A 25,850-nucleotide genomic window follows, 5' to 3' on the forward strand; every position below is an offset into this window, starting at 1 on the left:
TCTAAGTATTTATGTATATAATTCATAAAAATATTCATCAGGCATCTTAGTACCTATAACACAAGCTACGCTTACTTTGGGGCTAGGTGACGATGTGTGAATTGTCGTAGTATATTTATTTGTTTGTTTATTTATTTTATATTTACATATCCCTAGTTAGTTAGTAAACTAGAAACAAAACGTGGACGGTGTCATTGGTATCTATGTATTGAATATAAAGCCTATCCCCCACCGGATATAAGCGGGTGCGATCCGGATATTGCCTCTGGCAGCCCCGGTCCGGGTGGCGGCACTTCCATTTTATCTGCGCTTCAAACCCTTACAGACGATGAAAAATGGCCGCATCTTTTCCCGAGTAACGGATAAGCGGACAAAGGAAACTATCGACAATAATGCTGCACTAATATTATAATAGCTTAATAAGATTATCTGATATCTTTCCTTTCATTTAGTAAAACAATATAAGGAGATTATGCAGTAATTAAACAACCTTGATTTTTGGCATTGAGTTAGTTGTAGGGACGGAAAGTAACATAGGCTACTTATCCAATCCCCCGACGCAATGTCGGTGTGTTATAAATTTGACGTGTATGTGACAGACAGATATGCTCAAACACACAGTTTGGGCATATCTCACTGTTGCATTTTATTTTCAGAGCGGATGAAACGATTTTAATTTTGTTATTTTTAATTCGAAAGATGAAATAGTCGGGATATTTCTTAGCCATGAGATCGGACTAAATTAGCGGACTAGATATTTTTCTACAACTCCCTCAATATGGGTATGTTATGAAAGGGCTTGACTAGTAGAATAATATACACCATTGAAAATCAGAGGCTTTTTAAATTTTGAATTGATATATTTTGTCAGCAAATGGCTTCCGTGGGATTTGTAAAAAACCGAAATAATCATGGACGAAGAATGAGGGTAACATTTGTTTCCTCATTGGCAAAAACACTAGTGTTATAGCCAATGAAGATACAAGTATTATATAGTACGTATATAAAGATTTTGTGAAGCTTGGACATTAAACATGAGCATCGATGGATAATCACGGACACGATGTCCAAGTTATTGGACATGTTGCGAGCATGTGACATGTCCAAGCACAATGGTGGGTGGAAACATGTACATCTGACTGAATGGGAACACAAAGAATCATATATATAAATATGGTAAACGCACAAGCGCTTACATAGTTTCTCGTTTAATAAATTATATTGATAATTGGCTTAGATAAGAGATATTATTAAGAGTAAACTTAAATCATATTTCCTTTCTACGTCTTAATATAAGTAGACGGTTTGGGCACATGAATAAAAAATATGAACCTTCTTGAGTTTATTCTGATGTTTTGTAACTTATAGAGTGAACTTATGAACCGTTTGTTTTTCTAGGATCAAAAGAAGCTTATGTTACTCTCCGTTCTTTCAACTAACTCTATGCAAAATATTAAATTGAAAGGTTGCTTAAAAAGTGCAAAAAACACTTTGGCATTTATAATATAAGTAAGGATTAAAAGTGTGGATATTAGTAGGGAGTATAAACAATAGATAAAGAAATATACTATGACTTACACGTATCGCCATCTAGCCCCAAAGTAAGCGTAGCTTGTGTTATGGGTACTAAGATGACTGATAAACATTTTTGTGAATAATACACATAAATCGTTATCTATTTATTTTTTAATTTTTAAATACAATAAGCGTTATTACGACTATTTATTTATTAATGAACCAACGAAAAATATATTTTTGTAGGGAAATAATAATTAAAAACTGAATGCTGGCGCTATTGCCCCTTTGAATTGCTAGACTTAGCCGCTGGGCTAAATAAGCGCCAGCTCTTGGGTCACCAGACTTAAGGACCAATTTTTGGGACACGATGTTAATAAAATTTTTTTCGTATCTGAAGACCACGGGCCCAAGGTCTCAAACGCAAGCCCCGTAAAAACGTAGTCATAAAAAATAACGGAGTATTTACGGCGCTTAAGCATTTGAGCAGATAGTTTTAGTTTTATTTATTATTTATGTACAATAATAATATTTATTATTTATGTACAATAAGGTTGCCTGGCAGAGATCGCTACTTAGCGATAAGGCCGCCTTTTGTATCCTGCTTCATTCTTCATGTGTTTGTTCTTTTTTTGTCTTGTTTCTTTGTTTGAGTGGTGTACAAATAAAGAGTATAAATAAATAAATAAATAAATAAATAAATTGTGAATGAGAACATATGATAAATGAAGTGTACAAACGAAAGCTTATCTCTATTAGAGATCTCTTCCTTACTTACATACAGACAAACGCCCAGACCCTGAAACAAATTCATGTTCATCACACAAACATTTCCTTGATGTGCGAATTGAACCTACAGCCTTTGGATCAGAAAGCAGGATCGCTGGCCACTGCGCAAATCGCCAAATAAATGAATCGAGTTAATATTAACTTTTACATTTTCACGAGATTTTCGACAGCGAAATGGGTACTTACCTACTAAGAATGTAGCGTGGTCCGCATTTCTATTACCTAGGTATTGTAACTCTAGGCACTGAGCCAGAATTATAACAAAACTATTTCAACTGAAAATCGACCAAAACCGGTATTTCAACTAGAAATCGCCGAAACGCAACAAAAAAACAATGGAAAATACGAAAAAAGAGTTTTTGCTTTACAATTTATATCAAAGCGGTAATAGCTTAGTGGGTAAGACCTCAGCCTCCCTTTCGGGGGTGCCGAGTTCGATCCCCGGCACGCTTTTTACTGCAGTTGTATGCGTATTAAAGTATCAATATGAATCAGTATGAAGGAAACATCGTTAGGAAACCTGCATGTCTGAGAATTATTCTCCATAATTTTCTCTATGGTGTGTGTGTGTGTGTTGTGTTCCTAATTCTATTTTTGTTTGAAAGGTGAATTTGTTGGAAGTTTCCTTAGCTATGTTTGATGAAAATCGGTCCATAATGGCTGCCACCATGAAATGGTGGATTACATATTTTTTCATATCGTGTATGGTATAAAATGAAAGGGCTTGACTAGTAGAATACTATACATTACGATAAATATCAAATAAAAGGTAGCCGCCACCACCTAATGGCGATAATTTTTTTGTCTTTTCACAACTCCCTCAATATGGGTATCAAATGAAATCAAATGACTCGGTCAATAATGTACACTAAAATGGGAATGGAGAATGACGAATATTCGTGTCAGCCGTTTTTGTAATTATAAATTTAAGTTTTAAACTATTCAGAGTTAAAATTACTTTCTTCGATTTGTGTTGTGCAACAGGAAAAGAAAATTGTGACCTTTAAATGATTCTCTGCAAAGACCTAATCAATCATAGTAAATCAATAACTACGTTAATCATAATTTACCGGCTTTCAGTCACAGATAAGCAATATAAATTGTAATTGATTGCCAGTTCTTCTTAAATGCCACGTTGGGACAATTTTAAATTAAGAACAATGGATTTTCAGGCGTTAATGATTCCGTAATATCACCGCCCTGATTCAATTAAGCCATGATTTATTTCAACTTTAAACAACCAATTGGATCCCTGGTAGCTCTTCAACGACCAGTTATAAGCCACGACACAATTACGACGGGATGAATGAATGAATGAATATACTTTTACTGCACACCACAAAAAATACATAGAAAAAAAGGTAAAATATAACAAAACAACGTATACAACTTGGCGGCCTTAACGCTTCATAGCGATTTCTTCCAGGCAACCAAAGGCGAAGATAAAAAACAGGTATAGCAAATAGTTATGATGTTATAAGTTTGACGTATATGTGCGTGTGTGCGTGTGTGTGTGTGCGTGTCTTCGTATATGTGCCTGTGGCATCATATTTCCCGAACGGAAGAACTAATTTCTGATTTTGTTTTTTTTTATTTAAAAAGAGAATGACTCTGAAGTGTCCTTAGGTATGTTTGATGAAAAGCAAACCCCCGCTGACCCCGCTGCCACTTTATGGAGGATTACATATTCTTTCATAACTCCCACAATATGGATATCAAATTATAAGTGCTTGTATACCAACCACACTATTATAAATTTCAAATGCAACATGGCTGCCACCAAAATATAGATAATAACATATCTTTTTCACAATTCCCTCAATCATCAGTATCAATAATTGAAAGGTTTTGACTATTTTTTTTTTTTTTTAAATCTTTATATTTTTAAACCTTAATAGCACTTATCCATTAAATCTTAATTTGGAAGAAAATTTTATCTGAATGGAATATTTATGTTCTTGATTAATAGGTAGGTATCACTATTATAAATTTTAATTGAATATTATTTATCCATTTGCCATTTTTTTTTATTTTACCTAGTATGATAATAACTTGAAAGAAATATAAATTTTTACACATTTTTAAAATGCATATAAAAATTTCGGAACAGACAGAATTTGAATCTCGGCCAGAAGATATTGCTCTCCTACCGCCGATGCCGAAATTAGGATATAATATGCTTTCTTATTTAATCTTTTAGCGACTGTAACGCCATCTATTAGGAAACATTGTAGTTTTATCTCAATTTCAAAGGTTCATGGAAACGAATAATGACACATTTTATAATTTTTATCAATTCGTTACTTGGGGGAAAAATCTATTTTTATAATTTTTTTATTATAGAGTTTACATAAACATTGTTTATAGTACTTATGTTTGACATAAGACAATTTTTAATTCTTACACTGTTTTTTTTGGTGGGTCGTATTATTAAAAAAATAACTCGAGCGATATCCAATTCTGCGCATAGAGATAGAATAGTCTAACGCTAAACTAAACTAGCTGATGGCTTAACAGGTTTAACTTACGCTATGTTTTGTTCCAGGATGTGGCTGATCTGGCGCCTATGGAGCTTAGTGGTGTGTATATGCGTGTGCTCGCTCGCCCAGCGCATAGACCAAGAGCCCATACTATCGCCGCGGCCTGCGAGGGTACGCGATCGCGAAATGAAACCCGACGAACCGTCATGCGACCAGTTGAAAGCTATGTGGAGGTAAGTAACAGAATTTATTTAACTGGTTCAAAATGTATGTATGAATTGGATGAATGTAAAGATAACATTCGTACGAAATAAAAATATAATATACTAGTTGTACCCTGCCACGCTTCGCTGTGGCATTTTTTTATGGAATGGTTGAGAAATGAGAAACAAAACAAAGAATACATTACATATATAAGTTTAATTTTGCAATATTTGTGGATATACAATTTTTTTTTTCCACTGTCGTAGATATAAAGACTCGCGGATATGTGACTGATGCAAAAAATAGATAAAAACAATCCTTAATGCGGATATTTTATCATGCTAAAATTTCAGCTCGATCGGTGCAGAACTTTTTGAGTTTTTGAAGCGCACACAAACCAACATACAATTTATATATATATATATAGATATGCTCCTGAAAATAAATGTTACGTATTTGCGAAAAGCATTTTCACTCATGGTAAAAAATATTAGATTGAAATGTATTTAAAAATAGGTTAAGAATTTGTTTAATGATTAAGGCATGTTATAATATTAACGAATATTTTTGTGACATTTCTAAATTAGTGTCTAGATTTTAGAATTTTAAGTGTTAAGTTGATAGTCATAAACAAATTAAACTCGAAGTATAAACGAAAATTGCACGCCAGAAAGTGGCAAACTGTTGGCCCCATTCCCATTTACAACTCCAAATAAAATGTACACAGTTAAAGCAATAAAAATTTATTCTATTCTACTGTATTCTAATAAATGATTGAATGAGTGAATGAAAAAAATATGATTTAATTAATACAGAACGGTATATTGAAGCGGTGATAGCCCAGTGGGTAGGAATCCGACTTTTCTGAGTTATATGCGTTTTAACCAATCAAATATCACTTGCTCCAATGGTGAAGGAAAACATCGTGAGGATACCTGCATGTCTGAGAGTTCCCCATAATGTACTCAAAGGTGGAGTCCACCGATCAGCACTGGGCCAGCGCGGTGGACCTAACCGCGGTAGCCTTAACCCCTTCTCATTGTGGGAGGAGACCCGTGACCAGTTGTGGGACGGTAATGGGTTGATATGATGATGATACACACCATACAAAAGTACAGAAACAGAGAAGAAACTATAATACACTATGAAGAGAAGTGGTATGTATATGCGTATGCTCGCTCGCCCAGCATATATAGACCAGGAGCCCATACTCTGGCCGCGGCCTGCGAGGGTACGCGATCGCGAAATGAAACCCGGTGAACAAATGAACAAATGTATGTATGAATGACAGAATGAAAGGAAAAATAAATGACTGAATAAAAGAATGAATTATTTTAATGGATACGCTTTTTTCGTACACAACATTAAAAGTAAAAAAAATATTATATTTAATTATATTAGAGCTTTTTGTGACAGACCATACAAAAGTACAGAAACAAGAAGAAACTATAATACACTATGAAGATCAGTGGTATGTTAAGCGTGTGCAGGCCACAGAAAAGTCCAGGAGCCCATACTCTCGCCGCGGCCTGCGGGGGTACGGATGATAAAAATAAAAAATAAATTCGTTTAAATATATCAGCAGTATAGCAGTTTCATTTTTGTGCCTTTAGGAGTAGAGACTTTGGGACCGTGGGGTCTGGAGGCACGAGCTCTTTTTAAATAATTATCGAAAAGGGTTATCTAGTCTACCCGTGATCCTAGAGCGGGCAGTTACTTTGGCCAACGAATTAGTTTGACCATCCAAAGGGGCACTGCTGCCAGACTCTTAGGAACTGTGCCTCGCTGCGGTGGTTTCGAAGACGTTTTAGCTTTTATTTAGTTTTAAATAGTTTATTTTAGGTTTTATTATAAATAAATATACTACGACAATACATATATCGCCATCTAGCCCCAAAGTAAGTGGGTACTGAGATAGCTGTTGAATATTTTTTTATGAATATAATACACATAAATACTTATAATATACAGATAAACACCCAGACACTGAAAAACATTCATTTTCATCACACAAACATTTTCCAGTTGTGGGAATCGAACCCACGACCTTGGACTCAGAAAGCAGGGTCGCTGCCTACTGCGCCACTCGGTCGTCAATTTATAAAACAAATGTGAAAGAAATATTTAATCATACAAATGTTCTATTTAAATATATTTAAAAAAATGTACTGTACACCGAAGGCTGACTCATACAAATATGAAAATTGTTATTAATATAATCCAATAATCTAAAATTGGCAACAAATAAATTGAATGTGAAACCGAGAATTGGTAAAACACATCCATTGAATATAAATCCGTCAGGTTATACATACGGATTAATTGAAACCTCAGTACAGATCAGTGAACTCGCCGCCCGCTGCGATACAAACAAAAAGCAATAAATCTAGCCCCGCTATTATTGTTATTTATTTTCGTAGAAGTTATTACAAAAAAAATGATTTTCCATTTCAGTGGAAATGAAATAAAACAATGAAAGTATTTCGCTATCTGTAGATAATGAAACATATTTATTGCTCTCAAATCTATATATATAAAAGAAAGTTGTTACACCATTTATAACTCAAGAACGGCTGGACCTATATTTATAATATTTGTTTTTTTGGTTTTATCTTAGACCGGAATAGGATAATAATAAATGAATGAATGAATGAATACACTTTTATTGTACACCAAAGAAAAAAAAGTAGTTACAAAGATACAAATAAATATAACATTCGTAAAAAAAAAATGATACGCGATACGAAGTTCGCCGGGACAGCTAGTATAAATATAGATTTTAGTAGACGTGGAGCTTTTTTTGACAGCGATCGTCCAGGGATAAGCTAAACAGCATTATTGCAATGCTGTGTACCGGTCTGAAAGGCGTGGGTGCCGGTGTTATTATAGGCACTTGAGCAGTGGCGTGCATAGAGGGTATGCACAGGGTATGCAGATGATATAAAATGAAAAAAAACCTCCAGTACGAGTTATAAAACACTTAAGGATAGGCATTGTAAGAGTTATTAAAAGCCTACCCTTAAGTATTTATAAATCGTACTAGAGATTTTCCTCATTTTATATCATCGACCAGTGGCGTGCATAGAGGGTATGCACAGGGTATGCAGATGATATAAAATGAAGAAAATCTCCAGTAAAAGTTATAATTACTTAAAGGTAGGCTTTTTATAACTCTTACAATGCCTATCCTCAAGTTTTTTATAATTCGTACTGGAGATTTTCTTCATTTTAAATCATTTGCATACCCTGTGCATACCCTCTATGCACGCCACTGCTCATGAGGCTTCACGTCTACGCCTCAGGCTTATGGACACAGGCAGTGGCGTGCATAGAGGGTATGCACAGAGTATGCAGACGATATAAAATGAAAAAAAATCTCCAGTACGAGTAATAAAAAGCCTACCCTTAAGTATTTATAACTCGTTCTGGAGATTTTCTTCATTTTATATCACCTGCATGCCCTGTGCATACCCTCTATGCACGCCACTGGACAAAGGGCAATACTTTGCAGGATGTGTTTCTATGTTGCCCTGCAAAATAGAGCTCTGTTTATAGGCTATAGTTTTCAACTTCCAGATAAGGCGTAATTGTAATGGAATAAAAACAAAAAAAGGTTATTTCCACATCTTTTTAACACCTAGTTTAATTACGTTTAATTACGTAAATTACACCGGTTCTCTACTTTCCTCGTTTTTGATTCGATCACTTAGAGAAGCAGACATCGTTCTCTCCGCTGAAAACGAGTTTACGTTCGCTAAAAATACATTTGATATTAGCATAGGGAGAACACACAGCACTCTAAGCAATGAAACTGCGCATACTAAATGAAATTAATGAGAAATATCAAGGTTCCATTAGATAAAACCACTTACTCGTCTGCAGCCTGCAGCAGCGTGAAATCTTGAAGATATATACAACGAGTAACCGAATAACGAAATAAATTGGAAGGATGCATATTATACAAAAAAAAATCAAATCAAAAGAACCATATTTATTGCTTCATACAAATGAATTCAAAATATTCTAAGTGCTTACTTATGACAATCCTATTGAAAATAAAAGACCGACACGCGCATAGTACCTATGCTACGCGACGCGTACCTAATAAACTGACAGGAGTCGCATCATTTTCATTTTGTTTGTTTGTTTGTTTTAAGTCTTTATTGCACACACACATTTTATATAAATTAAACACAAAAACAGAAGAAACTTAAAATAATAAAAATAAAATAGAGCGTGCCAAGGCGGTCTTATCACTAAAGCGATCTCTCATTTTGCATGTGATGTAGGTATATGATTCTGTATCTGATTTGTTTCTGTAAAATCTATGGCAGGGGTTGACTCTAAAACCATTGGGTTTTCGATTTCACAGATACGTCTCAGTACATAAAGTACGTCTAAAGCTTCGGTTTTCTTTTACACGTTGTATACCTACGTACCTTTGTACTGTTTTCGGGTAGTGCTACAAAGTGATATTGAAATAAATGTATCTTCCCCTCAAATACCAATATATAATAAACTTTTGCAGTAGTAGACAACTTATTGTGACAGAGTTCGTCGGTAAATTAAAGTCAAAGTCAAAGTCAAAAATATCTTTATTCAAGTAGGCCCATAGGTGGCACTTTTGATGCATACATAAGAATTACACGGTAGTGAGATGATGGCGATAACCACATTCGTAAACTTAAAACTAAAGCTACGAGGGTTCCAAACGCGTCTTGGTCTAAGAAGAAGCCCACAACAACCTTAGCCGGGTGTTTTTTGTTTTTTTGTTATCACCATCTCACAATGTCATTTTAAATTATTAGAAGAGCAACCTGGCTATAGCAATAATTTACACCCAAGCTTTTTTATCGATTACATAGTCCTTTATACTATAATAGGACTTTTCTATAAGATTACTTTTCTATAAGTAATACCGCCATCCTTATATCTGCCGCAAAGCAGCTGCTGAATTCTTGTCTGAAGGACGGAAAAGGAAATAAGGAAATACTCCAAATAATACACATTGTTTACCAATCCGCACTTGTCCATCGTGGTGGACGGCCTTAACTCTTCGCGTTCTGAGAGTATACCCGTGTCCTGAAGTGGGCCGATACTGGATTGATAACGATAATAACAAAAAAGGGATCCATTAAGATCCAAAAAAGTTTTTTTATATTCTTTTACTTTAGTGTTCACGCGGGCAAAGTCATACGCATTAACATATTAATTGTAGTCATGGAGCCAAAATTTTAACGGACCACAATATAATAATTTCGAAATACCTATTAAATATTATATTCATTTGCGGAATTTTAATAAAACGATTCATAACTTCGTAGAACTAAATAACTGTCAACAATGTACCAAAATTTCCAATTATTAACCACCTACAATGAAATTACCAGACTGTCTGTCTAACCCACGGAAAAATTTTAATTAATAAATCTGTTTCAACGAAAAATTCTTTATTGGAAATTTTGGATGTAAAATGGATTGTTGTTTATTACCAACCCAGACTATTGTTACAGTAATTTTATAAAGTGGGTAAATAATTAAACTTTTGATATTCATGACATTGAGTTGGTGGGTATTTTGATATAAATGCGACTGCATTATCGATGCACCTAAGTCCTCCATGGACTCGAACGATGCAAAGATACCTCCCGGTGTCTTAGTCGTTTATCAGTATATATCTTATTATTATTTAATTTTAGGCTATGTGTAGGCGGACTAAGGCTCAATTTTATGCACGAAAGTGTAAAGTTATAATTGACTATCCGGCTCTGGGTCCTAGTATTGTTGGTCAAGGCTAAACTAGGTGAGGATATTTTAATAAACTTAACTACTTAACTTATTAAAAAACTTAACTTATTACTCACAGTTCCCTACACGTTTTCCCCGCTTACAACTTCTTACAATTTTCCCATCATCAACAAACTGCTATCTGTTATTCTACACAATATAACCCGACCAACCGCGTCCCATCGCCCACCCGCACTATTAATTAATGGTCGTCTATTGTGATGTTCATCATCACCATCATAATATCAACCCATTGCCGTCCCTCTACAAGGCACGGGTCTCCTCCCACACTAAGAAGGGTTCAGTACAACAAATAAATAAATAAATAGTTATACGACGACAATGCACACATCGCCATCTAGCCCCAAAGTAAGCGTAGCTTGTGTTATGAGTACTAAGATGACTGATGAATATTTTTACGAATAATATACAGAAATATTTATAAAATACTTATAAACACCCAGACACTAAAGAATATTCATGCTCATCAGACAAACATTTTTCAGCCGTGGGAATCGAACCCACGGGCTTGGACTCAGAAAGCAGGGTCCCTGCCCACTGCGCAACTCTGCCGTCAAACAATATACGCAATATGATTAACAATCCAGGCGAAATACCTCAACCAATCAATCAAGCCTCCAAGCGAATTCTTGAATTTGAGTTATCTCTTCAACTCGACTCCAGATGACTTGCGAAATTCCTCATGTCAACGTACAGAATGCGAAGGTACCTAACCTACATCATTCGCATAAAGCGATCAAGCCTTGTAATATAAAACCCTTCGAATAGGTATAATGGAGGCTAGTGACGTAAACGCGTTTACTTTTCGTGTTTGCGATTAAGGCAGTATGTTATTAACGAAATATAAAGAAAGAAACAAAGAAAAAAAACGTCTTGGTTGTCTCGCATTTGACAAAATTGTAACGTTTGTATGAGTTACATAATTTTTTTTGAAAAAAGGCATTCAGGAATTTATTTACAAATAAATTAAGCCTCTACCGTGGGAATTTCTATTGGATTGTCATAATAGTTTTTAATAAATTATTAAATAATTTTATTACATTTTCCTACAATTTAAAAGATACCTATGCCGATAGCTCTTTGACAATTTTTTTTACTCCATAAAAGAATATTGCTTTAATGTATGTGCCATATTTTTACAAATAAAAAATTTGATCATTGATTGAATTATTGAGCTGGCTCATAAAATAGTAGCACACTAAAATTCTGTTTTTCAGTCAGCCGATACAAAAAAGTTAAGTACTTATATTAATTCTTCTACTTACACGGGCAAGACGGGCAAATCGCAGCTTAGTCCGCGTTTCTAAATACCGCAATAACTTTGAGATTTTAAAAATCATCATCATACTAAAAAATGGACGTCCACTACTGGGCATAGGTCTTCTGAAGGGAGTTTCAAATACCACGGTCTTGTGCTACTTGGGTCCAGAGGCTCACTGTGACTCGTTTGATGTCATCTGTCCACCTCGTCGGGGGTCTACCAACACTACGTTTACCGATACAATGTCACCATTCCGACACCTTGGGACTCCAACCCTTGCCACTTAAACTTCACGTCTCTTTGTGCTAAATCGGTAAATCTCGGTTCTACTACGGATCTCCTCCTGATTAGGTCTTGCAAACAAACAAAACCTAACTAGATTAACCCGTGGGAAATTTTCTGGATGTTTTTCAACTATAAAACGTATTCCATTTCCGTTTCAGGATGCAAGCTATATTAAGTGCCAAATTTCATTGAAATCGCTAGGAAAAGGTAACAAACAAAGGTAGGTAACAAACAGGCACACTTTCGCAATTATAATATTAGGTATGGGTAGATTAGCTGGCATTTAACCCTTGTGTAATCAGCCGTATTAAATAGATAGATTTACTCACTCACTCACTCACTCCCTCACTCTGCCACTCAATCAAAAACTCACTTACATACACTCATTTACTTACTCACTCACTAACTCACTCACTCACTGACTACTTTAAATCCCAATATTAAACCATCCTACCTTTGCATTCCGTATCATTCTTATAAATCGTCCGAGCTTTATATTATAAAAAATCTTTGAAAAGGTATTGGAGGCTTGTAACGTATACTTTTCTTCGTCTCACAACGTTATTGTATTTGCGAATAACGAAGTATACGTATATGTTTTTTAATGATATCGAATGATATCTATATTATAGGATGCCGCGTAAAACTGATCAGGTTTTATATAACAACCATAACCCCGAAACCGATTAGCAGAAAATGGGCATAAGATAGCAGATCTTATGCCCATTTTCTTTATTAAATCTATCCATAATCTATAGACTTGTTGCTTAGAAATGTTTTAATTGTCAAAAAATATCCTTACAATTTTGAAAAAAAACCACTTTGCTTAGCAACTCAGATAAATTGAATATAGAAAACGGACGTTAGACTGCATTTTAACTTACCACCAGTGGCAGTCACGGGCAATCTTAAAATGGAATAAATAACAACACAATCAATATTATATAATATTTTTAGTATGCTTAGTAAGTTTTTTTTGGGCCCAGTAGCAATAGGTAGGAGAGGTAGCTCATGAAAATTCTAAATTATTCATTGTAAAGTCAACATGTCCTGAGGATGCTTTGGTTTCGGAGCGAAACGTGCGTAGAGGATACATTGCCGAAGATAGATCTGTTTGGTGTGGAGTGTTAAGGATTGAAGAAATTATTTATTTATTTTTAAATTACACCATACAGATTCTCCAGCTTTTCGCGGAGTATAGAAAATTAAAAAACACAATAAAATTAAATTATATTGTGAGTATATCATGGATTTCCGCAAAGTAACGCCTGCTTCTATCCAATAGCAATGGTAGCGTTTATTAACCATATTATATTTAACTATCAAAAGATTTTTCGTTGACGTTTTATAAAGGACTAGCTTTTGGCCGCGACTTCGCTCACGTTAAGTTCAATTTTTGATTTGGTAAATTATAACTACAAAGGTTTAAAAAAATGTCTTGCTGCAAAAAGAAAAATATGACCGTAAATATTACTTAGAAAATCAGAAACTTTCATGCAACCATTAGTAAAACCTAAATTATGACTTGCCCATGGTTCTTGCACTGGGTGTGCATTGATGCAAAATTCAAAAAATTCAAAATTCATTTATTTCAAGTAGGCCTAATATAAGCACTTTTGAAACGTCAAGTCTGTCTGTGTGTAGTGACTCTACAACCGGTTCAAAAGGCAGATTCTACCGAGAAGAAGCCGGCAAGAAACTCAGCAGTTGCTCTTTTCCAACATTAACAATTTACATTTCAAAATTCATTTTTCTATCTTGTGAGAGATGAAAGCGGAGCCGGATGCTTCCAAGCAACCTTGTCATTAAGAAATTCATCAATTGTATAATAACCTCGCTGTAATAAATGTGTTTTAACACATTCTTTAAACTTATGCATTGGTAGGTCCAAAATTACCTTAGGAATCATATTATAAAAGCGTATGATGCATTAAAACGTTATTTAATTTTTTTGTATAGTAATAATTGATGATCACCTAGGTCCATTAAAAAACACACCTGATAGTAGGTGGGAAACCATACATAGCAGAGAAAGCAGGGCATGCAAGGAGCATGCTGCCTTGTGTCCATTAATTTTTGGTGGCATCGTTGGTGTGCCTGTAATTACACCGGAAGCCACGCCCTTCAGATCGGAACTCAGCACTGCAACAATGCTGTTTAGCGGCAAAAATAAGAATAGCGAGCACAAATCGCTCTACTACTTATTAGTAGGATATACACGGTAGACTTTATAAGGATCTCACGTAGGCGGAGCCGCGGGAAAATTTAGGGCGACATAATAATTACCGAATCCAATACATATTATATAGCCCTTATACACGGGCCCTTCACAAAGTAGGAATGCTTATTGAATAGGCGTCATTAGCTTCACGTGTGGAGATGTGTCGACCCTCCGACCTTCCGACCTTCGGGGGACGGATCACGGATTACAAGATGTTCGAAATTCATTACCATATTATACCTACTTATTTGTTTACATTACATACATACTCGCATTGTGTCTGAACATGTGAATTATAATAAGTCAGACATATTTGGTGAATCAAAAATGAGGATGTTATATTCAGAAGTTTCATAGTCTAGTTCTGGGGCTCCCAATCTTATTAAATCGGCGGTGCACTTACAAGTTAAGAAAGTAGACAGTTTTTTTGGGCCCACTAGCAATGGTATTGTTTACTGATCATATTATATTTAAAAAAAAGTAAACAAATTTATCAGTAAACTATATAAAAATCCAATCGTCAACTGTCTGAACATGTCACTACGTCAACAGTGACATGATTACGTTTGTGACTTACAGGAATGACTTTACATGTTTTCACGTATGTATTTGAAACATCTTGTGTACTATTTTAACGTCCGAACCTACCCACTAACTTATTTAATAGATGGTAAATGAACCAAAGATTGTGATATAGTTGTCTTTATTGTTCGAGATCTGAGTAAGATTTAATGAGTCTGATGATGAACTATCCAGGGACTTTGACTATAGAGATTACACAGATAATGATTTTATGACCGTATTGAGTTAAAAAAAATGTAACTCACAATTTTGTGGTGGCGGCCATCTTGGATATGAAATGTATCGTTGTGTACAGCATTCTTCTATTCAAGTCCTGTCATTTGAGAACCATATTGAGGGAGTTGTTAAAAAATATATATAATCCATATTTTATGGAGGCGGCAATCTTGGACCGATTTTCATCAAGCTTAGAAGACTTCAGACTAATTCACCTTTTTAAACAAAAAAACGAAATCAAAATCGGTTCATCGGTTCGAGAGCTACGATGCCAAAGATACATATTTAACATCCATCAAACTCCGTCGTTGTTGCGTTTTGGGGTTTAAACATAGGCTTTATTGAATAGTATAGGTACAGAATCAGAGTCGTGTTTTTGTTCACGCTTTTGTACTCATTCATTCATTCAGAATGGACATTCAAATGGAAAGCTACGATTGGATTGAATGAAAACAACATTTTTCCTTCAAAAGTAAATCAGAACAATCTTATTTCTGGCAACCAAACGCATCCATTGCTATTATACATTAGGTTTATCTACTAAATAACAACAATGTTATTTAGATAATATAAACCTTGCCGATTATACGAATTCATTTGTATATTTAATTATATCTTCGATTTACGCTTTATTAAGCGTTACGGCCCAGTGCGTTGGTGGACTCCAGGCGCATTTTGAGAACATTAAAGTGAACTCTCAGGCATCAGGCAACCCATTACCAGCACACTACAGGCACGGGTCTCCTCCCACAATAAGAAGGGGTTAAGGCCGTAGTCCAACACGCTGGCCCAGTACGGATTGGTGGACTTAAAACACCTTTGAGATCATCATGTAGAACTCTCATGAGAGTTTATTTATTTTCCTCAGCGTCGAAGCAAGTGAAATTTTGATTGATTAAAACGCGCATAACTTAGAAAATTCGGCCCTCCGAAAGTGAAGCTTAAGTCCTTACCACTAGTCTATCACCACTTGTAGTAGTAGTAGTAGTTATAAAAGTAGTAGTATTAAGTAGCACCATTGCTGTGTTCCAAAAGCACTGATTACACACACAAAAGCACTGATTACACACATTTGACCTACCCAAATTATTATACATATATGTAGCTCTTATTGGAGGGGATTTTATGACATTTTATGCCATATATCTGCTTTATGCATACCCTGGCCGAATACCCTGTGCACGCCACTGTCAACACCTACGCTTCAGATTCATGACACAGGGCGGCAGGGAGGACGTGTCTCTTGGATGCCCTGCGATACTTGCTCTGTTTATGGGCGATGGTTTTACGAAGTCCGCACTTGTTCAGCGTGGTGGACTACGGCCTAAGCCCGGTCCGCGGACCCGTGAAATGATGATGACTACGACTAGTGTCATATACTTTTTTTTAGTACTGCCTATATGTTTATGAAGTTAGAGTTCACAAACATTTCATATAGATTATTAAACAAGGGTTTAATGCACTATACTTTCAGGCAGTGATCAGTAGCGTGCATAGAGGATATGCACAGGGTATGCAGATAATATAAAATAAAGAAAATCATAAAAAACTTAAGGTTAGTGATAAACGTCAAAGACACCGGGAGTTATCTTTGCATCGTTCAAGTCCATGTAGGACGGAAGTGCATTGAAAATGCATTCGTATTTATATCCTAATACCCAACAACTCAATGTCATGAACATTGGTTCTTAATCAATTATAATTTCAATTGTTTCTTGAAAATTAAGTATCTATTAACTAAATAAGAATTATTAGGGTATTTATAAAAATCCTAATCAATTAAATAAAATATCTAACCAATATGAATTTATAGTTTGCAAAAGTTTAATTATTTATCTACTGTAACAATAGACATTGTAAGAGTTATTAAAAGCCTACACTTAAGTGTTTAGAACACATACTGGAGGTTTTCACATTTTATACCATCTGCATACCCTTTGCACCTCTATGCACGCCACTGGCAGTGTTTAGCTGATCTCAATAGCTCTAACAGGTTCTTTATTTTTGTTTACAGGTTTTCGAAAAGGCAAGCGCGTGCCCCGGAGATAATGAACGAGGTTACTTCATACCGCGACCCCCTGATGTACAACGAATGGCCGGTTTACACTGCGATGCCACGTGCTGCACCGAGGTAAGGCTCACCGACAGACTGTAGTCAGTTTGTTAAAACAATCCACGTCTTCACGATTGTCGTGCTGTATCATATTATGCGTGTTTCACTTCTCGGGTGACTAAAATCTTGTTGGATAGACAGGAGGACAGGCAGGCGGGCAGGTAGGCGGGCAGACAGACATACTGACGGACAGAGTCTTAGTGAAAGGATCCCGTCGGTGTTAGTTTTAACTTCTACAATATTCATCAGAACATTTTACAAGTTCAGTCAATCTTAGCTAAGTCGTAATCGCCTATACTGGACATAAATTAGACCCGGACTCCTGGGTTTATAGATACGTCAGTCAGTCACCTTTGCCCATATAGTTTAATTGACATTACTTAAAAAATTACTTATTATATCAGAAACTTTAATATAAATTTTCATCCCCTTTTTAATGTCTTTGGGGGTGGAATTTTTGAACTCGTATTTCTTTATTTTTAATCGAAAACCTAAAATCAAAGTTTCATGGATGCAACTTGAAAAATAAATTGATAAATGAAGGATTTTATACCAACTATTATCCCCTCTTCGCAAAAGTTCAGCTCGATCCCTCAAGTGGTTGGAGCTGTGCGTTGATAGATCAGTCAGTCCCTCAGTCAGTCAGTTCTTCTTCTTCTGCTGGCGGCTCAGGTTCGTCTGATCCCTGGTGTCACGTCGACCGGCTACGATCTATTGTGACGCCGCTGTCTAGATCTCCCAGCAAGCGTTGGTCGCCTTCAGGAAAAGCAGCACTTTCCTTGCTGGAAGAGATTTAGCATCCACTGGTTGCATTATGTGTTTCCCCAAAAGAGTGCTGCGTTTATGCATCAGCGCGGGACAGGAACAGATCAAATGCAGCGGCGTCTCCGCAGCCTCCTTACAGAGTCTACATAGATCTGTATCCTGCAGCTTTAGGTTGAACATGTGTCTATTAAGTCCACAGTGCCCCGTAAGCGCTCGCACTAGTATGCATAGGTTTTTTCTGTTGAGTGCTAATGCCTCAGAGGCGGCCCTTTTGTTAAATGGTTTTATTAGCGCTCGAGAATGGTTCATTCCTTGGAGTTGTCTCCAGCGAATAAGTGTGTGGTAATTACAATAGGTTTGAAGGGTGAGTTGCGCCAAGCTTTTGGGTATTCCGCAGACCGGCTCAGGGCCAATCTGCTTCTCCAAAGCGCCTGACTTTGCAAGCTCATCGGCCATTTCGTTACCGATGATCCCCTTATGGCCAGGAACCCAGCGTAGAATGACCCTGTTTATTATCGCCAGAGTATTCAGTAATTGTCTGCAGTTTTCTACCAGTTTTGAGTTTAGAACCTCAGAAGATAGAGCAGAAAGTGCAGCCTGACTATCCGAATGGATATAAATAGTTTTGTTTTTGTAGTTCTTTAGCAGACAGGTTTCCGCACATTCAATTATTGCGAAGACCTCTGCTTGGAATATGGAGGCGTAGACACCCAGGTTACGTTGGAGCCCTACCCTGGTGGTCTCTTCAAATATTCCACATCCTACGTTACTACCCGACTTGGAGCCATCTGTGTACCACTTAAGGCTCCCCGGTTTCCAGGTGATCCGGTTTTCAAGCCAGTCAATACGGTTTGGAATTTCCACAGTATATTGCCTGAGGAAATTAAGTTTTGGAGTTGTTGAGTCTGTTGGCATCCCCAAAACAGGTATCTCAAGAACTGAGTTATGAAGATGCCTCAGTTCTCGTGAGATCCAGTTTACCACACCCTGGCTTGTTAGCCTGTACATGCAAGCCTTCGCCTCCTTCCTAACATGTAGGTGAAGAGGAGGGAGATTCAGCAAAGCATCCAGAGCAGCCCCAGGGGTGGTGCTCATCGCTCCTGTTATGAGTAAGCAGGCTGAGCGTTGTAGACTGCTTAGCTTGTTCTGGGTTCTTACCTGCATCGTCTTACTACTCCAAACCACGGATGCGTAAGACACAATAGGTCTCACAATGGCTGTGTAGAGCCAGAAGGTTATCTTGGGTTTCATACCCCATCTGTTCCCCGCCAGCCGACCGCAGATCCCCAGTGCAGATTTTGCTTTTTTAAGTACGCCATCTATGTGGGAGTTCCAGGTCATTTTCCTGTCAAGTGCAACTCCCAGGTATTTGACCTCTTCCGAGAATGGGATACTTATGTTGTTCAGCTTGGGTGGCTTAAGATTGTCAATCTTAAGCTTCCTAGTGAACGGTATTATTACAGTTTTGTCAGCATTAACTGTAAGTTCGTTCTCTATACACCATTTTTCAATAGTGTTGAGTGCTCTTTGCATGCGATGGGAGAGGGTGTCCTGACATGCTCCTCGCACAATGACCACCAAGTCATCAGCGTATCCTTGGACATCAAAGTGCAAGTTAGCCATCTTGTGCAATAAATTGTCCACCGCAAGGGTCCAAAGCAGGGGCGAGAGAACCCCGCCCTGCGGACATCCCCTGGTGGTGAGCACCTCAACCGAGAAACCGTTTAGTTCGATTTTTACATTCCGGTTGGAGAGCATCGCCTCTACCCACCTGATGGTTGTATGATCAGCCTGCTTATTGGCAAGACCGCCCACCAGTGTGCGTATCGGGGTGTTGTCAAATGCTCCCTCAATGTCCAGAAAAGCAGAGAGTGCGATCTCCTTATCCTCCAGCGCTTTTTCAACCTTGTCAACAAGGCTGAGCAGAGCAGTTTCAGTGGACCTGCCCTTGCAATATGCGTGCTGGGTAGCGTGGATGGGTCTCTCAATGAGAAACGCATCTCTGATATACCTATCAAGCACTTTCTCCATCGTTTTTAGTAAGAACGAGGATAGACTTATGGGTCTAAAGGATTTCGGCAGTGCGTAATCCTTTTTCCCCGTTTTAGGTATAAAGATGACCTTAACTTTGGTCCATTGTTCCGGTATAAGTCCCCAGGCGTAGCTTGCCCTGAAGATTTTTACCAGATGCGGAACTAACAACTGGGCTCCCTTTTGTAAAAGAAGGGGAGTAATGCCGTCAGTTCCACATACTTTATTCGGGTTAAAAGAGCTTATGGCCCACCTCACAGTGCCAGGTCTGAAGACGATGGATGCCCTTCTCCAATCCTCAACTTTTGGATGGCCGAGAGAGCATGCCATAGTACTTCGAGCGTACCCGATTTTCGCTCCTGGAAAGTGAGTTGTGGCTAGTAGTTCTAGGGTTTCCTTCTCACTTGACGTGTAGGTTCCATTAGGATTTTTCAGGAGCCCCAGTTGATTGGGTTTCGCTTTTGCTAGCATTCTGTGGAGTCTCGCTCCTTGAGGCAGGCTACTAATTTCCTCACAGAAACTCCTCCACGATGCTCGCTTGGCTTTCCTTATCTCCTTATTGTATTCAGTTAGGGCTTTTTTATAAATGTCCCATTCTCTGGTCGCCTTCGCCCTATTGAATAATTTACGTGTTTTGTCTCGGAGTCGTTTTAGCCTCGAGTTCCACCACGGTGCCTTACGCCGTGTGGTCTTCACCCTAAGCGGGCAACTGTCTTCAAAGGCACTGATTGTACCTCTGGAGACAGCATCCACCGCAAGGTCAAGGTCAACACGGGTCTTTATACTTTTGGGGACCAGTTCCAGGTTGCTCTCTAGTTTGTTTTGGAAACTGTCCCAAGAGGTGCACCTCGGATTCCTGTAAGTAACTGTTTCCATGCTGGAGCATGACTTTATGTCAAAGTTGATGTGTCGATGGTCCGACATGGAAGGTTCATCGCTTACCAACCAGTTTTCTATATACCTGGCTAGATTGGTAGTCGCGAAAGTAATATCTAAGACCTCCTGTCTTGCCCTTGTTATGAAAGTAGGCGTGTTTCCCCTATTTAAGAGCTGAAGGCAGTTTGCAAGAAGAAAATCGTAAAGGTACTCACCCCTTTCGTTGATGTCACTGCTGCCCCATGCGTCGTGGTGGGCATTGGCGTCACATCCCACCAGTAGCTCCGCGTTGTGTGCCCGTGCGTACTCTACCACCGGGAGTAGGGCGACAGCCGGATTGGTGACCTCACCGGGTAAATACGCTGAGCAGAGGATGACTCTTCTGCCCCCCCAGCTGTTGAGGTCAATATATGCCGCCACCAGGTCGTCAGTGCATAATTCTGGAATCGGCAAAAAGTTAATGTTTCTGTTGAAAACAATACAAGCTCTAGGCCTGCAACCGTTGGTATTTGATAGTAACTTACCCCCAGCGTTCAGGCCTAGGACGTTTGAGTGCGAAACCCAGGGTTCTTGGATGAGGGCGAGGTTGAATTTACCTTCTACAAGAACCTTCTCCACAACCGCGGCAGCGGCGGCCGCGTGGTGAAGGTTAGCTTGGAGGACCCTCGCCGGTGCCCCGGGAGTCGCCATTTATTTGGCCCTTTTAACGACGGGTGCGGGTCCACCAGAGCCTCCTCCCGTTGGAGAGGGCGCGTGCCCTCTGCCGGAATGAGCCCCCTTAGGCCCCTTGCCCGCCTTTCCTCTACGGCCAGCCGCAGAGGTGTTTTGCCCAGTATGAGAGCCCGCCAGTCCGCTCGATACAGGGTTGTAGGAGCTACCAGTTTTACGGCCGGCACCTCCCCCCCCCCGTCCGCTCGTACCGGGTACTGCTCTCCCCTGGTTCCCCGCGCTCCTGCCCCCCAGCCCGCTTGGGCCAGGAGCGGGTGGTGCCGAACTGGTGCTTAGCCCAGCCGACCCCACTCCCAGGCCAGTCGAGCCAGGTGCTGCAGTCGCCGGGTTAGTGTGCACCTCTGCAGCTGCCCCCGAGGCAGAACCAGTATTGGCTCCTCTCACCCTGAACACTATCTTCCGGAAGCCAATATTGACCCGAAAGTCACGTGCGCGGAGGGTCTCAACGGAGATCTCGTCGAGGGAGATGGCAGCAATGATGCCTGCTCCGTCGACCTTCTCGTTGAGGACCCTCCAGTGTTCAGGGTAAAGCCCCTCATTCTGGTATCTGATGGTGTCCAGAGCCTCAGAGACAGAGGACGCATCAGTCGCCGGAATGAGGGTGGTTGCAATCCATGGCTTTGGAAGCTCGCTATCCTCCATTATGGATAGGTTCGCCTCAGGCCATGGCTTGCAATTTGGGACTTCGCTCACAAGCCAGTCTTTGCTGCGTTGATTCTCACAGGTTACGAGAATCCATCCTGCCTTGTGAGTAAAGCCCAGAAAGGACGGTCCAGCGCCTCTGTTGTCCATGCACCTCCCTTTTGTGTTCAGGGAGGTGACCAGGGCCGCACGAACCGAACTCATTTGCGCGTCTGTCATTGGCACCACATTTCGGATGCCAACTCTAGTCGCGCCCGCTATGTCCCTATAGCTGAGAGTCGGGTTAGTACCCCGCCTCACAGGTGTAGTGGACAATTTTGGAGCCTTGCTCGGCTTCTCCTTGGGGGAGTTGTCCTCTGGTCTGCCCCTCTTGAGGTTAGATCGCTGACCATCCGGTTGAGTCGAGCAAGGTTTGCCTGCCTGAAGAATGGCCTCGTTGAGTTCGAGACCCCCCTTCAGGAGCCTCCACATTCTCTTTTTACCTGCCCCACTCAAGCGTCTAAACGCTGGATTGGAGTAGATGTTGTCGGGCGGGGCAGGTTTGCACGAGGGCTGAGCAGAGGTGGTATGACCTCCGTCCTCCATCATAGCATCCCGGTCCCGCGCCGAAGGTGTTCCAGTTGGTGCAGAGTCACTAGGCGTCCCCAGCTCCTGGAAAATACCAGTTGGTGCTGAGTCAGTCATACTCCTCTGCTCCTGGTCTAGTCCACCAGAGGTGGATGGTAGAAAATTTGACATGTTTGTATCCATGCAAGTCCCACGAGTAGCAAGGGAAATAAAATGTCGCAAGGCCTCAGAGCCCCGCATGAGACCCGAAGGGCAAGATACTGCCTCGATTTGCCCCGGTTTCGAGGAGACTCCGTTCAAGACTGATTAACCCATCAGCCATTCATCCATCGGCACGGGTCGTGTGACACCTTGGATTGGGTATTTGGGAAAGAATACTAGCAGTACTTTCCCAAGGTACTACTGCCACCGTTTTTGAGGGTATTTAATGCCTCAGGGTTTGTGGTAACCGTGGTCAGGATAATTAACCGCCGCCTGTTGTTCGGCGTTGTCAGCTCGTTTTGCACCACCCAGGGGACACGTGTAGGGCGGGCCCTGTTGAAGGACAGGGTGGTAACTCCTACGGACGCGAGCGACGTCATCCCCTCAGTCAGTCAGTTACCTTTGCCTATTACATATGTAGATATAAAGCCGTAGAGTTTGTTTGTTTGTTTACTTGAACCAACAGTAAAGATTGAAGATTGATTGAACGAACTACGTACGTAAATCTCAGGAACTACTGGGCCGATTTGACGAATTCTTTCAATTTTGGATAGTCCATTTATAGAGGAAAGCTTTATATTATCACCCTAAAACTAATAGGAGCATAGCACTACTCATTTTTTTTTCAAAATCCTGTTTTTTTCTTTTGAGAGCGAATACGGTTAAAGTTTCGATAAAATTATGTATGACAAAGTTGTTCCAATTCCAAATTGTTGTTCAAACTTCTAAAAAAAAGTCCGCGTTAGTACATATCTATCTTTTAAAGTTGCCTTATACGCGGACGTAATCGCGGGGGACCGCTAGTATGTTACATGAGAAACGCAAAATATAATTTTCCCACCCTTACATGTGAGCACATCAACACCCACGCACCTCGCCACCAGACTCTTTATTAGAGATACCAAAATGCGCCCCACGTAAAAAGTTTCCATCACAATGTTAGTCTAGAATGTTCGATATCTATTTTTAACTTCGCCACCGAAAATATGCGACGCTACTGGGAATATTGCTCGCTGAATCGCCTTGGGGAGTTGACATAGGGAATCCATTTTAGTTCTTGTAGATCTCGGATGGAACTTTCTTAAAATAGAAATTGTTGTTTGACCTATTTACCTGATACTTTACCAATATCTTTTTTAGCTTGTTTTAGGGTCGGCACCCTGTATACTTCAAGTTATTACCTACTGTGATCATCAGTCCATTAAAAAACATAATTTTTGTAAGAATTTAATGCCAAGTTCCATATGAAGAATATGGGTGATTGTCGGCTACACTGACAAAAGAATTGAGATTCAATAAATCTTAAAAAATAACTGATTGTTGACGCCAGCCTTTTTGTACACACAACTAGCTAGCTGGACGCCAAATTTCAACTTTCTAGGTCATCTAGAAGTAGGTAGATTACGTTTATGCTTGCTCAAATATGCTATTTTTTCTATTGACTGCAATATTAAAAATGGCGATTTTTAGACGTTATTACCTTAAAAATATTTCTAAAATTTGGTGTTCCAGATAATCTCAGGGGTTTCAATAAATACACTAAATTTTATGTGTTTGTGTTAAATAGATTTTGAGTTATTAACTTTCAAAAACTGGCTCTTAATGGTTCCTGATACCAGTTCCTCATTCTTGGCTGGAACTTGCTGACACACTATCGTGTTTCTTGATCATAAATGGTGATATTAATACCTACTATTGGGCAGGGGCTTCTTGCAGTATGAGTAAGTAGGGTTAAGGTCAATTACCACAATGCTGGCAAAGTGCGAATCGGTAAGCTTCACAAGCCCTTGACAATATTATGCAGAACTCTTGGGCATGCAGGTTTCCGCATAATGTTGTCCTGTATCATCATCATCATCATATCAACCGATAGACGTCCACTGCTGGACATAGGTCTTTTGTAGGGAGTTCCAAATTAAACGGTTCTGAGCCGCTTGGATCCAGCGGCTACCTGCAACGCGCTTTATGTCGTCTATCCACCTTGTTGGGGGTCGACCAACGCTGCGCTTACCAGTTCTGGCTGCCATTCCAGCACCTTGGGACCCCAAAGTACATCCTTTCTCCGAACTATGTGCCTGGGCCATTGCCACTTCAGCTTCGCAACTCGTTGAGCTATGTCGGTAACTCTGGTTCTTCTACGAATCTCCACATTTCTGATTCGATCGCGTAGAGATACTCCAAGTATAGCTCTCTCCATCGCCCGCTGAGTGGTTCTGGGCCTTCTTATGAGGCCCTTATGGTTCTGAAACATGGTCGTTAACTATGTCCTGTATAAGCAAGCGATATTTGATAGCTCAAAAAGCTAAAAATGCCGGAAATCGAACTCGGTCCCCTCGAAAAGAAGCCGAAGCCCTAACCACTTGGCTGTCACCGATTCTTACAATACCATAAAATAACTGTGAATTTTCTCTGTGGTGTACAATAAAAGTGTTCATTCAGTTCATTTATTCATTCATTCATAACGAAATTCTTATATATTCAGTGTGAAATTCAATATTACCTCTACCATGTTGTTAGATACTACGCAACCGCAAGGAGGTACTATTGAAGGAGCGCATATTTTAA

At 39.2% G+C, this 25,850-nt stretch overlaps 1 protein-coding gene across 1 annotated transcript in view; it reads left to right on the top strand.

Moving 5' to 3' along the window:
• The window catches only part of LOC120634480, a 122,119-nt gene that overhangs the window by 76,160 nt on the left and 20,109 nt on the right, over window positions 1–25,850 (top strand). Inside the window, exons 2-3 of the mRNA XM_039905101.1 lie at window positions 4,850–5,017; window positions 17,376–17,492. Coding sequence (XP_039761035.1) covers window positions 4,851–5,017; window positions 17,376–17,492 — 284 coding nt within the window. The 5' untranslated portion in view covers window position 4,850. The remainder of the gene's footprint in view (window positions 1–4,849; window positions 5,018–17,375; window positions 17,493–25,850) is intronic.

The sequence above is a fragment of the Pararge aegeria genome, chromosome 24, assembly GCF_905163445.1.
Source record: "Pararge aegeria chromosome 24, ilParAegt1.1, whole genome shotgun sequence".
Taxonomy (NCBI): Eukaryota; Metazoa; Arthropoda; class Insecta; order Lepidoptera; family Nymphalidae; genus Pararge; species Pararge aegeria.